Source organism: Poecilia reticulata, chromosome 21 (genome assembly GCF_904066995.2).
Source record: "Poecilia reticulata chromosome 21, P_reticulata-male-v2, whole genome shotgun sequence".
In the NCBI taxonomy this organism is placed as follows: Eukaryota; Metazoa; Chordata; class Actinopteri; order Cyprinodontiformes; family Poeciliidae; genus Poecilia; species Poecilia reticulata.
Window position 1 is genome coordinate 8,826,092 of NC_088850.1, and position 13,275 is coordinate 8,839,366.

At 41.4% G+C, this 13,275-nt stretch overlaps 2 protein-coding genes across 2 annotated transcripts; one reads left to right on the top strand and one right to left on the bottom strand.

Annotated features, from left to right (window-relative positions):
- The first annotated feature begins 44 nt into the window (after positions 1-44).
- churc1 (churchill domain containing 1) lies at positions 45-1,900 on the top strand. The gene is made up of 4 exons (XM_081602693.1): positions 45-276; positions 352-487; positions 1,316-1,386; positions 1,477-1,900. The coding sequence occupies exons 1-4, from the start codon at positions 238-240 to the stop codon at positions 1,567-1,569; spliced, it is 339 nt and encodes a 112-aa protein (XP_081458819.1). The 5' UTR covers positions 45-237; the 3' UTR covers positions 1,570-1,900.
- A 948-nt stretch (positions 1,901-2,848) lies between these two features.
- ttbk2b (tau tubulin kinase 2b) lies at positions 2,849-10,885 on the bottom strand. The gene is made up of 16 exons (XM_008397547.3): positions 10,640-10,885; positions 10,293-10,415; positions 10,096-10,205; positions 9,838-9,985; positions 9,132-9,205; positions 8,895-9,035; positions 8,699-8,803; positions 8,460-8,525; positions 8,024-8,116; positions 7,809-7,934; positions 7,550-7,707; positions 7,090-7,279; positions 6,588-6,802; positions 6,035-6,494; positions 4,634-5,331; positions 2,849-4,021 (listed from the first exon to the last, which is right to left on the bottom strand). The coding sequence occupies exons 3-16, from the start codon at positions 10,162-10,164 to the stop codon at positions 3,688-3,690; spliced, it is 2,877 nt and encodes a 958-aa protein (XP_008395769.2). The 5' UTR covers positions 10,165-10,205; positions 10,293-10,415; positions 10,640-10,885; the 3' UTR covers positions 2,849-3,687.
- Between the last annotated feature and the right edge of the window lie 2,390 nt (positions 10,886-13,275).

The window sequence follows — 13,275 nt, forward strand, 5'->3', positions numbered from 1 at the left end:
GTTAGCACCGGAAATTCCAGCGATTAGATCTACAAACCATGGGGATGAAATAGCTTAAAGTTTTCCGCACCATATTACCACATTGGATGTTCTATAGATCTGACAAAGGTCCTCTTGCGGAAGAGGGGCTACTCCTACAAAAAATATTCAGCTAAATGTTAGCTATTAGGGGCTTATTGCTTTAACACTCATTTTTGTTTGTTTGTTTTGTCTTATTTCATGAAAGTTTAGGTCAACATGTGCAACGGTTGTGTGCATAAAGAATACCCGGACCGGGTAAGTTAAAGCTGCCGATATATCTGAAAAGTTTCATTTGTCGTGGTGGCACACAGAGGAATTATGTTGTTTCAGGGTAATACTTGTCTGGAGAGCGGCTCCTACTTGATGAACTATCTGGGCTGTGCGAACTGCCATCAGAGAGACTTTGTGCTGATCAGCAACAAGGCCACCGAGGATGATGATGGGGAGGAAATTGTCACATATGACCGTTAGTGTCCCTTGTCCAATCACGAATATATTATATCCTACTCATGGACTTTTTAAGCATTTTGTAACATTACAAATACAAACTTGATTTTTTTTGTTAGGATTTCGTGTGATGGAAAGTGTGGGAAATAACATTTTAAAATTGCTTTTACGTATAATAATCTAAAAAGTGTGGTGTGCATTTTTAGCCCTTGTCGGTTTGTTGTACTACAATCTTTTGGCTCCAGTTCCAGTATCTTGCCAGGGAAAGTGTGATTTTCGGTGTTAGTTCTCCACCAAACCTAACATTCTGCATAGAGGTAATAGTTTTCCTTCAACCCTATTGCTACTCTTCCACAAAGAAACAGATTGCAGGCGAGCAAGCTGTAACTCAGCAGCTCCTCCAGAGCGATCATGGGAGCCTCTTGGCTGCTTCTCGCATTGTTCTCTTTGCTCAAAAGTCAATTTAGGAGAACAACTATAGTTAGGTAGATTTGCAGTTGTTCCATCTTCTTAACGTTTTAAAACAATAGATTGAAAATCATATTTTATGCCCTAACCCTTGCAAATCTTCTCCACATCCATCTTCTTGATGCTGTTTGTTGATAAACATTACTCAATATAAGCTCACTATAAAGGTGAGTAAAGTTTTATTTAGGGGTATCACGATAAAGGGGGCTAGTAAAAAATGTGCACCTTACTTTTCAGGTTTTAATGCTTAAAAAAAATCAAACATAATTCCCTTTCCACTTAATAATTAATGCGTTACTTGTCAGACTGTCTTTCCAGTAGCAGTTGGTCCATAACCAGCACTCTGAGGAAACATCCACTAATCTCTTTGTCTTTCCAGATGTCTGCAAAAACTGTGACCACGTCATCGCCAGACACGAGTACACGTTCTCTGTCGTAGACGAGTATCAGGTGAGTAATGGCATCTTGATTTATCTACAGCGCTCACTTGGATCCACGGACTTACTCAGATGGTCTTACATCCCCGTTCCGTCGGTGCAGGAGTACACGATGCTCTGCATGCTGTGTGGAAAGGCTGAGGACTCCATCAGCGTGCTACCGGATGACCCCCGGCAGTCTGCGCCTCTCTTCTAAATATGAGAAACAGAAAACTGCAATTTCCAGCTTCCCGCCAACATGGATGACACCGGCTACCCTTTAAAAGGCTCCAATCATCACCCATCGAAAGTGAATACCGGGCTTTGCTGCTTGCTTTAAGATAGTTTTGAAATGCTCTTTGTAATGTTGGCAGTTGAGCAAAATTTTATTGTAGAAAAAACAATCATCTGTATTTTAATTGATAATTGACTGTAAAGATTTTTGTACCACTGCATTGGGTTGGAATCATTTCAAAAGATGTCTACTTACCCTTTCTCACTTGGTTGGTTTGGATATATTGAATTAAATGAAATCATTTTCATGAAAACTGCTTTTTGTGCTCTTTGTCCAATATTAATATTTGGTTAAATAAGAACAGAAACAATCTCTAAAGAGTGGAATGGTGTTTTTTGAGCTATATAAATTAGTATATCTTTGAAAAGCTTTTTTTAATGTTTCAGAAAAAACTATCAGATATATTTAATATCCAATACTAAAATGTTATACCCTTGTAATGGCTGATTGGGAAGACTTGCAAACGAAGCTGTATCCAAGCATGTTAGTGGAAAGTTGAGTGGAAGAAAAAACATGTAGAAGACAAAAAAAATTAATGTACAGATAAACTACAGGCTCATCATTTTCAGCAGCCTCTGCTATCATAATGGGAGATACTTTACAGGAGGCAAACATTTCTGTATTAAAAATCTTATTTTGTAATATTTAAAATATCTATGAAACTCAATTTGTGGTTTTCATGAACTGTTCCTCAAAATTAAAAATAAAAATACTTAAAATATAACTCGTATAGAAGATACAAGTTTCACTTTTTCAACTGAATCGCTGCAATAAATTTTTAAATATTCTGTTAGTTGCACTTTTATACTGCAATTTTTATTAGCTTTTTAAATTCAACTCCAAAAAAGATGAAAAAACAATGTGCTGCAGGTTGCTTGACAGAGGTAGAGATAAATCTCACAGAAAAATGAAGGTTTTCAGGATTATCCCACTAACATGTTTAGCTAGTGCATTTAAGGACCTAAAAAAAGTTGGAATTTCCATTTTTTAATATTAAAAAATGTAGGACTAATCAGTGTTTGAGCTTGCAATCATTGACCAGAGCCACCCATGGTAAAACTTAAGATTTCGATCACTGCTAAGGTCTGAATACTAATTATTTTAAACATAATTAAAATCCAAGTAGTAAAAAAGGAGTCACCAGACTCTTCTTTGCTATTTCTTTCAACTTCCTCTGTTTAGAACAACAAATCAGCTGGGCTGGTGTATTTTACCTTTATTGAAACATCTGTTGTGGTTCTATTTTCTCTAACTTTCTCTCTTATATAGGTGGTCAAACATTTTCACCATCCTTCTGTCCCATCCACTCCCCCTGCAACAAACAAACAAAAAAAAACCTTCCAACATTCACATTGTTTGGATCAGAACCAGTTCAATAAAACACAGATGCTTCAGCAGATTGTACAAATAAATAATAAAAAAACAAAAAACAATGTTTGTGAGGAAGAAGTTCATGCATGTTTACAATAGCGCTCTTATCGTACATTCTTAGAAGCGGATGGCTGCGTGACGCGACGTAAAAGCACACAACTACGCTAAGATAAGTCAAATGAGCAGCTCATTATTAAATACTAGGATTAGCAGTTTGACCAGAGTGAGGTCCGTATGCTGCATGCTCTGGCTCTGTACACGAATGCTGATCTATATATACTGATTGTGGGGTTCTTTAGTGTTTCTACAGTGAATACATGGTTTATATATTTAGTGTTTTTTTCCTAATAGTACATATCTACAGTTAGTTTGATTTATTTTTTTTACATATCAAGTATTAAACATGATTATTTTGGTCTCATTAGGCCTAAATAGGGTTTTAATGGAGGAGTGAAATGAGAGGTAAAAGTTGGCAATCTCAAGATTTTCTCCACTTTTTCAGTTTCATATCCGAATAAATAAATAAATACATTTTATCATACATTTTACATTACATACAGTACATTCCTTTCAGTAAATGTCATATTTACACATGCTATCAGGGCGGAAGGCAGCCTAACGCCACAGGTGCAACATTTTGGGACCAGTCAGTCGTGTGGGGGGATGCAGTCATCGAGTCACTCTCCCAAAGGCTTTCCCTTGGGGGCTGGGCCCCCACTGCGCTGGCCCACACGAGGCCCTGTCAAGCGGCTGCATGTGTCGCGGCGGGGGGGAGCCCGACAAACTCGACGGCGAGCGGCTACGGCCCGGCAGAGCGCCGCTCTCCCGGAGCTCCTGGCGGGAGGGGGAGGAGCTTAGCGAGCGCTGCAGGGAGGAGGAGGAGGTGCGGGGGCGGGGAGGCGGGCTGAAGAGCATCCCGCCGCGGTCCTGCATCAGCTGGGTCAGGCTGGCCAGGAAGTCGGCGTCGCTGGTGCTGCTCGCACGCACCCTCAAACGCCGCCGTCTACAGAGAAACAGAGAAGAGAGAATCTGAACCAGGTAAAGCTGAAACTGTGCCACTTGAGGATTTCTGGGAAGAACATATTTACAGATAAATACTTTTTGTCTAACTTAAGTGCAAAATGTATATATTTTTGGCAAAGGCTTGGCTTTAATACTTCTTTGAGAGTGTTGTTAATTCAACAAATGGCCTTTTTTGGGGGGTTTTAAACTCCACTTAACTATTAGGTTATTATATTAGTTGATTATTTCAATAATTGTTTCATCCTTACTGAAGTCTCAACAGAACAAAATTGCCCTTAAAAATGTATTAATTCATTAGTCTCATTTAGGGAAAACAGGCAAAACAGTTAGGATTTAGTAAAATATAAAAATGTGTCAAATGTTTGCAGCATTTTTCAATATGGGGGCATTTCAATAGTAAAGAGCAGCATCTCTTTAAAAATTAAACAAACTACACAAACAAGCATGCAAATGAAAATTATTGTGTTCATTTTAATTCATCATGCGATTACCGTACATTACTGGTCATTGTGACAGACACATTCCTGTCTGATTCTAATCCCAGTTTGATGGCCATAGGAGTCATTGGGAAAGACGCCCGGTCAACACGTACCTGCTGTCCACAACTGGACGGACGGGGGGTTTCCCCGGAGGCGGCCGAGGCAAAAACCTTCCACTAAGCTGCTCCGGCAGAAACGTAGCGCTCACAGGGCGAGGGATTTTACTTTTGCTTCCAGATGAGGAAGACAGGGACAGGGGGTCTTCTCCCCCACAGTCGGACCTGGAGCCGCGCTCCGAGGACAGCCTGTCTCTTGGCAGAGCGCAGGGCAGGTTGTCACAGGACAGGGAGGGAGATGGCGAGTGAGTGGGGGAGCCGGGGAGCGGGCTGCTCCAGCGATGACGCCGCTCCGCGTTCGGCTCCCGGCTCGGCGAGTCCAGGGGGTTGCTGGGATCTCGCACCGGGATCCGGCTCAGTCTCGGAGACGACGGGGAGTCTCTGCGCTTTAGCAGAGCGGGAGGAGGCGAGGAGGAGACGGTGACAGTGCTCTCCACGGCGCCCCCAGCTGGGTCAGCTGGAGGCTGCTGATTGGGCTCTGAGGAGCGGTCAGGCAAACCGGAGTCGCTCTCGGGGTCTCTGTCGTTGGTCAGGTGGGGCGTGGCGCCTTTGGCAGGGATCAGTTCTGGCACAGAGTCCAACCTCTTCCTTTCCTTTGAGGCGTCCTCAGAAAATTCCTGAGATTTACAGCTTGGTGCGTCTAATGGAGCCGCATCGTTCTTCCTCACAGGAGACTGTGGCCCACCGCTGGAGGACTGAAAGCAGGTAGACATTATTAGACGGAAAGAAGAGCCTTAAAAATCACTAATGTTCGAGTGTGTGAGATTTCAGTCATGTTTTGATTCTTTGTACGCATTTAGGAGCTCGTGAGCAAACTAAAGTCTAAGCACACTGGTTTATGTACATGTTCCTCTCTAAAGTATTCCTACGTCTTAAGCATCTTTATATTTTGTCACGTTACAACCAGAACTTCCAATGGATTATCACATTCTATTTTATAATCCAACACAAATTAGTGAATAATTACAAAGTTTTTGAACAAACAACATTCCTAAAAGTCGCTACAGGCTCAGAAGGAGTGAATGTTGCAAGTCGATACAATCTGCTGGGCTTCGTTGGAAAACTTTTTAACCAATTTCAGAAACAAGCCGAACTTGAATGCATTGTTTAAAAACGACCATCATATTGGAATAAATCTAATAAGTCTGAAAACTCAAACTTCTATACTTTTCCAAACTGCATAGAAATCCTGTTTAAAAACCCATTTCTGAAAGTACTCCTTTTAATGTGTAGCTAAAGTCTAGAAAGAATAATGTGCTCTTGAATATTTGATGACATCTCCATTAAAGCTGAGCTTGCTCTAAGTGCAGCAGACCTTAGCTTCAGACTGCTTTGTTCAGAAAATGTTCCTGCTGCTGCTCACAGCACTTGTTTGTAGAAAATCTCTTCTGACCCTACCTGCTCCATCTGGGATCTCCCCATCAGGACTGAAGGTCCAAGCATCCCCGGCAGCCGGCGGTGGCCTAGCAACCAGGTTCCGGGCATGGCCATCTGCGACAGGACGGGGCTGCTAGGTACTGCAGGACCGGTCTGGGAGTCTTGCTGCTCAGCAGACTGATTCTCCGCTCTATCAGAACCGCAGGGACCCGACTTTTCCTCGCATGGGGTTTCCACCTGAGGTTTGCCTGCTCCTGAGCTGTTGACCTGCTCCAGCTCCAGCATCACCCATTCCTGAGAGTCGGCCTCCTGAGGCACGGGGCTGAAGTTGACAGCGACGAAGCCGCTGCTCGCCGCGGCTTCCTCCGGGTCGGGGGTCGCCGTGCCGGACTGGTCCTCCTTGCAGGAAGACGTCTGCTGTCCGTTCTCAGGAATGGGTTTCTCCCCAACGTGACAAAGCACTGGCCGTTGTTTGCCCAAGCTGACAGAAAGAAAAAAGAAAAGAAAAAAGAATCGTGAGATTTTTTTTCTTTAGATTTTAGTTTGCTTATCTTGATTTGCAAAAAGTTCTTACTAGGCTTCAAGGAAGCGTTCGATTGTAGGTTTTGGTTCAGGCGCCAGTCTCTTTTCGAACGCCAGACTCTGGCTGTGCCTCATCCGGCGCAGCAGTGGCGCGGCTCGGTCCAGGAACATGGTCTCTGATCGGACCCGGCGTGGAGAACTCTGCACGGAGCCGGTGTTGGGACTCTGGTTCCCCTGATTCTGACTGTGTTCATCCTCACTTACTACCTAAAGAACATAGAACAAGTCTCAAAGAAAAGAACTGCACCACAAAAAACTACAAACATGGCTCATATTCTATAAATGAAAAGAGGAGTTCATTCTACACATTTGTTTGTTTTTAGGCATAGTCTGTAAATCAGTCTCTCCAGGATTTCCACATTGCAAACAAACAAAACAATTATAAAAACCATTAAAATCGCTAATTCTGTGTTGCTACTTTAGAAATGTTTGCAAAGAATTTGAACTCCTTTAACAGGCTTCATAGAGAGCATGCACAAAACAACAACCCTGACCTTCCTGATCATCAGCTGAGGATGTTTAAGGTTGCGGTTGCGGTCCATCTCCTCCCACACGTCTCCACCAGCGGTGGTCGGCGTGGGGATGGGGGGGCAGTTGTCGGCGTCGCTGAGGCGTTCCCCTTGAAGGACATCCTCTGTGTTTTCTCTCTGCAGCTCGACGGGCAGCACCGAAGCGTTGGCCATGCTGGGGAACGACAAAAGCGAAGGTCACCCTACAGCTCATTTCCACAACATCATTCAGAGCAGTAATTTTCTCAGGGATCTCTGAGTCTGCACATTTGTGCTCTAAAAACAGAGCTGCACACTGGAACCCGTTTTCAGCAGAGTGTGAAGGAGGACTGAATAATGTGAAAACTGCAAAAAAATAAAATAAAATCTGCCTCAAGGGAATTAAAAAAAAGAGTTTAAGGTTCAAATGTCAAATGTGACAAGAGCTTTTTTTAGCATCCAGTACCCGAGGTAAGCTGGGGTGAGGCGAGTGAGCTGCTGAGCGGTGTTCGCTGCGGCAGTGATGGTCAGCACATCCTCTGAATCACATTTCTCCCAGTCATAGGGGTCGTTCTCCAGCACATTGTGGTTCTTCATGGCCTTCTCAAACACAGATGTTAGGAGCTGTCTCGTAAAAAAAAAAGTAAAAAAAAAAAACTTGTATCAGCATTTTAAGCATGGAAATGAATAAACGGAACGTGCAAAATATAACAAGCAAAAAGAACCTGATAGTCTGGTTTAGTGAAGTAATCCAAGGTTAAGATGTGATCCAGGAAAGTGCTGAACTCTGAAGGAAGGTGCTTCAGCATAAGACGGTGGTCGTACGTCTCCTTTAGGTTTCCTACTTGTTCCTGAGATGCGAGATCAGTTAAAACAATGAGCGGATGGACGTATCGGTGCATCCTAATTCTAGAACAAGATGGAGAAAAGAAGCACGTACTTTGTCCTTAATTTTTCTCCAGGGAAGCTGTCCGACCATGAACTCAACCAGCATATAGAAGAGGGACCACAGGTCATCATGGCGACCCATCTCCTGCAAAGATGCACAGACGAGAATAGATGCAGCTTTTACAATAGTATTAATCTAAAACGTGACATTTATGATTCAGCCAATATAGAGCATTTTCTTTTCGTTTTCTTTTCTTTTTTCACTTGGAAAAATCGTAAGCAAAGCATCTATTCCTGAGCAAGAAGTCTAGGATGCATTTGAATCAATAGCAACAGAATTCATTTTATTTTATTTACATCGAATGACTGCCTCTCTTGCTCTAAGGCTGTTGTACAGGTTTTTTGTTAGTTTCTAATAAAGACAAGGATAAATTGCTGCAATTATGGCTGAAATAGGAAAATGCATAAGTGAATAGGACGAGTCTCACCTTATTCTTATGAGCATTGATTGAGGCATATCGCACCGTTCCTCTGAAACCCGCCACAGGACGAGGCTGAAAGAGAATTAATGTAAACTCATACTGTAGTATCTGTCAATAGTCGCAGTTTTTATTTTAAAATGCTAGAAAAGCCCACTAATGTCTAAACCACATTTATCAGAAGATTTTTAGTTTTTACTTTGAGAAGCCAAAAATGTTCTTTGATGAATTCTTATTAGAGAGCTTACTGGACGGACTTCTTGGTTGGAGTTGGTAAACTGTCGAGCCAATCCAAAATCTAGCATATAGCAGCATCTGCAGGTACTGGCAAGTCGTCCCATTGCAAAGTTTGACTGCAAAATCAAACAGAAAACCAAGTTTACAATCCTATTTCAGAATGTGTTTGCAATAAGCAAATGACATATCGCATAGAATTAAACGTACAGGTTTAATGTCACGGTGCAGAAAGCCCACAGAATGGATGCTCTCGATGGCCTCTAAAATCTGCTTGCCCAGCCTCAAAGTCGTGGAAATGGAAAAAGTACCGCGGGTCATCGTTCTGCGCAAATCCGCCAGATTCCTCCCCTTTGGACCAGATATCAGTATTGGTTGTATCATCATAGTTGTGATGCGGCAGGCGGACTAAGAGCATGGCAAATATTGGGACAACGAGGGTCTCACCTGCAGTTCCATCACTACATAGTTGAAGCGATCGTTCCGACCGCAGCCCACAAAGCGACAGACATGGTCTTTTCCTGTTTATAAAGGGAAGATACAGTTTTACGTATGCCAATAAAAATACAGTCACGCTAGTTTCAGTCTGCAAACACAAGCGGACACCATCACTGTCCTAATAAACAAAAATTTGGATTAAATCCATTTTGAATCACATCTTCTCCAATTCTGCACTCCACTCCTCTGCTAAAAGCAATTGGGCTAAATAGAAAAAGAAACAATGATAAAAACAAAAGGACTTCACTTCATAGAGCATTTATTAACCAAACTACAACTACCAAAATGTTCAGTCTACAAATACATCAACCAACAGGTTTTCCATTATTTACAGAGAAGGGTATAATTTTCAACATACCATTTTTGTTAAAATATAAATATTTCTCTTGGTAATAATACTGGAGGATAGCCTTGTTTAAATTTGGGTGATGTCTGTGTTATTCCAAATCAGAAACAAAGACCCTGCTACAAGGAACTTAATTTTAAATCTTCCAGGGATGCAAAATAATTCTGAGCTTAATCTGTGTAAGGTATGGCTGCAGTATAATCTGAATTGAAGAACTGAGTCAAGATGAAAATTAAACTGTAATTCTATCCTTATTTTTTCAAACTCTCTGGGTTACTCTCCATGACGGTGTGACTTGGCATAACTTACCCTGAAGCTTCTTCAGCACAGCCACCTCCATCTTTAGCACCTGCTTGGGTTGCTGAGCGGACTCGACCTTCAAGGCAACAGTGGCCTGGCTCAGCTGATCCAGGACTTCATAGATCTCCCCAAAGCCGCCTCCTCCTATTTTCTTGACCTGAAATCAATATTGGCAAGTTAAGCCGTGATATTTGCCGAGCAAGAAATGAGGCATTCATGAAATTGAATTCATCCACTGAATTATGACTTCGCATCAACGACACCCACCACTTTCCACCTGTCCCTGACCACATCTCCCACTGACAGGATGTCCGCGTGCTCTCCAGCTCCACTCATCCTGATTGCTCTCTGCTGGCATCAGTGTCACAAGCACTTCACTGGAGGAGTAAAGAGCACACCTTAAAAATTCACGTCAGTTTACCCACACATAAAAGTGCGGAATTGATGATGCGGCAAACACTGACCTGATAGCATTTTACTACACCCTGGTAGTCTTTAGGGACTGCGCCTCACGTTTCCAAGGCAGACTATCAAAACGTTAGCTAGCTTGATAGTAGAAAGATCTCTCGTAGCAGGGTTTAGTTTATCTAAAGCAGTGGCAAAACACAGCATAGCTAACACAAAAGAGCCACAATTCACAGACCACAGAAGGAACCAAACAGCCTGATACAGTAAAATCTCTAAAAATGTTTATTTCGGCTGTTTAACTGCCTCCGCTGGTGCTGAGAATAAGCTAATTAGCATGTCTCCTTATGGATAACCGTTAGGAGGCACACTTCTCCGGGTTCTTTTTTTTTTTTTTTTTTTTTACCTCGCGTCAATGCACCTCTGCGACACCAGTTAAAGTGTACCATCCAAGCAGTCTCCATGCTTCCAGTCGGTCCAGAACCAGTCGAGTCATTCCAAGCACCATCTTATTTAACAGATGAAACATCGGTGGTAGTGGACCATAGCTGAGATTAGCTGTCCGCGTTAGCCAGCGAGCTGCTAAGGAACGATGCCGTGTTGTTGACGCCACATGTCTTGAGGCTTCTGATTGGTCCGCAAACTCCTGCATCCGAGAAGAGCTGGGAATCGGGAGACATCAGGGAGGGTATGGCAAGTTAGTTTGGCATATAATAGAGTAGCCTTTTTAGAAGCAGTGGCCATTTACTATGTAATTGTTTTCATGAAAATAAGATGCTAAGCTTAATTAAAACGTCAGTCTTGATAAGGTTAGAGTTAGACTGGTTGAAGGAGTCTGAATTGTAGACCGAAATTAACTTTAAAAAGTAAATTTTAAAGCTGTCTTTAGACATTTTCACCAAAACAAACGAACAAAACCAGATGAACAAGAAAAAGTTTCTCAAATTGTGGATGAGTTCAGACTGTTTTACCTTGTTATGTTTTAGGCTTCATTGAACTTTTAAAGACACATCTACTTTTCTATTACATGTTACTAGGGTTTTATGTGTGAGACTAGCTAGAACTAGAACATAAGTGTGAAGTGAAAGAAAAATTATAGATGAGTTTTACATTTGTCCATGAGTAAAAATGTGAAAAATGTGGATTGCATTTTAATATACTAATTTTTACACTGTTACCCCTCAATAAAATGAAGTGGAACTGCCTTCAGAAGACAATTGATTTATGAAAGTCCACCTACTGCTAGTAGGGGAAACAGCAAATGTGTACTGGTCAGAAAAGAACAAAAAATAACTTGCTCACAGTGAAACCATGGCAGTGGCAGCATCCTGCTCTGGTGATGTCTTTATTCAGCAGGGACAGAGAATAAATTGAGAGAGTAAATTAAGGATGAAGCAAAATACATGGCAAATCTGGAGGGATAAAATCTGTTAAAGGCTCCAAAAGATTTAGGACTAGATGTTGGAGATGTTGGAAAATTTTCACCTTCTAACATGACAAACACTATAAACATATCCAAAGCTAGAATGAAGGGGTTTGGCTGAAGATATACCCCAAAGGGGTATAGGACCCAGTGAAAGTCTACCACAAAATCTACAGAGCCTACGAAGCCTACGAAGCCTAAAAATTGCGGTCCATGACTTTCTTCGTCCAATATGACTGAGTATGAGTCATTTAGCAAAGAAGAATAGGCATATAATATTAATATCTAGAGATGAATCATTTGTCATAATAAAACTTGATAGATTTATTAATAATGTAATGTAAGATGAAGAATTCAAGGAACATGAATCTTGAGTAGTTTCTAATAGTTTTAATGAACTGTAACCCGCAGAGTGTAGGAGTGTCAAGAGCAGATTCCTGGAACAACCTCTGTGATCTCAGTTTGGAAGAGTGCAGGCCTAAAGGACAGTTAAATACAAAAAAAAATTATTAAATCTTCAGCTGCCTGATCTGCTTCTGGACTTGGGCAGAAAGTATCACAGCCCAAATAGAAAAGGTGAGGGGAAGTCAGTTTGTATGTAGACAGAAAAATTCAGAAATGTTGAAAAGTTCCTTTAGTAACTCAATTCACTAAGTGAAACATAAATAAAAGCACACTCTCTGATGTTTTCAAGACTCTTATTTGTGTTAATTATGATGATATTCTGCTCACAGCTAATGAAACACGACATTTAGTGACTGCATATTTTCACTATGAATTTTTTTTCTGACTGGAAGTAATATGAATATTTTTGCTGGGGCCTAGCCAGAATCCTCATAAGCTACAAAAGAGGGTGATTGCAAAGACACCCTACAATCACAAAGGCTTGGAGCTCATCTTAACACAGAAGTTGCTAAATTACCAGTGGAAAGTGGTCTTTAGTCAGAGGTTTTTTCAAATTTGCTGTCATATAGACTGCTACAGGGGATCTTTCCTGTTCACAGACATCACCATACACTAACTCTTTGAAGACGTCTCAGTTAATATGAGCTACAAGAACATTTCATTTTCCTTTGGGATCAATTAAATATTTCTGAATTTGGATCGTGTCTGATTGCTGTAATCCATTTTTTGCAAGAAAAGAAAAAACGAATTGAAGAAAAGTTTATGCCCATTTTACACTGATTTATTAACTTTTGACAGATGTTTTCATAAACTTTAGATAGATAGATAGATAGATAGATAGATAGATAGATAGATAGATAGATAGATAGATAGATAGATAGATAGATAGATAGATAGATAGATAGATAGATAGATAGATAGATAGATAGATAGATAGATAGATAGATAGATAGATAGATAGATGCTTGAATTTGACCTCCGTAGTTATGAAATCTTGACTGCGGCTCAACAACGACCTCTGTCAGCGTGACAACACTCCGCAAACGGGACAACCTGAGGAGAAAAACAAACGCACACGGATACATCGACGGGCCTCATCAGACGATCGGATTGGACAACAGGATGTGAGTTGAGCTGTTTTGGGGCGAGGCGGTGCGTTCAAGGGCATCACAATTTTTGCACATCTGCGCAGTTACGCAGCGCTCCAAACGCTC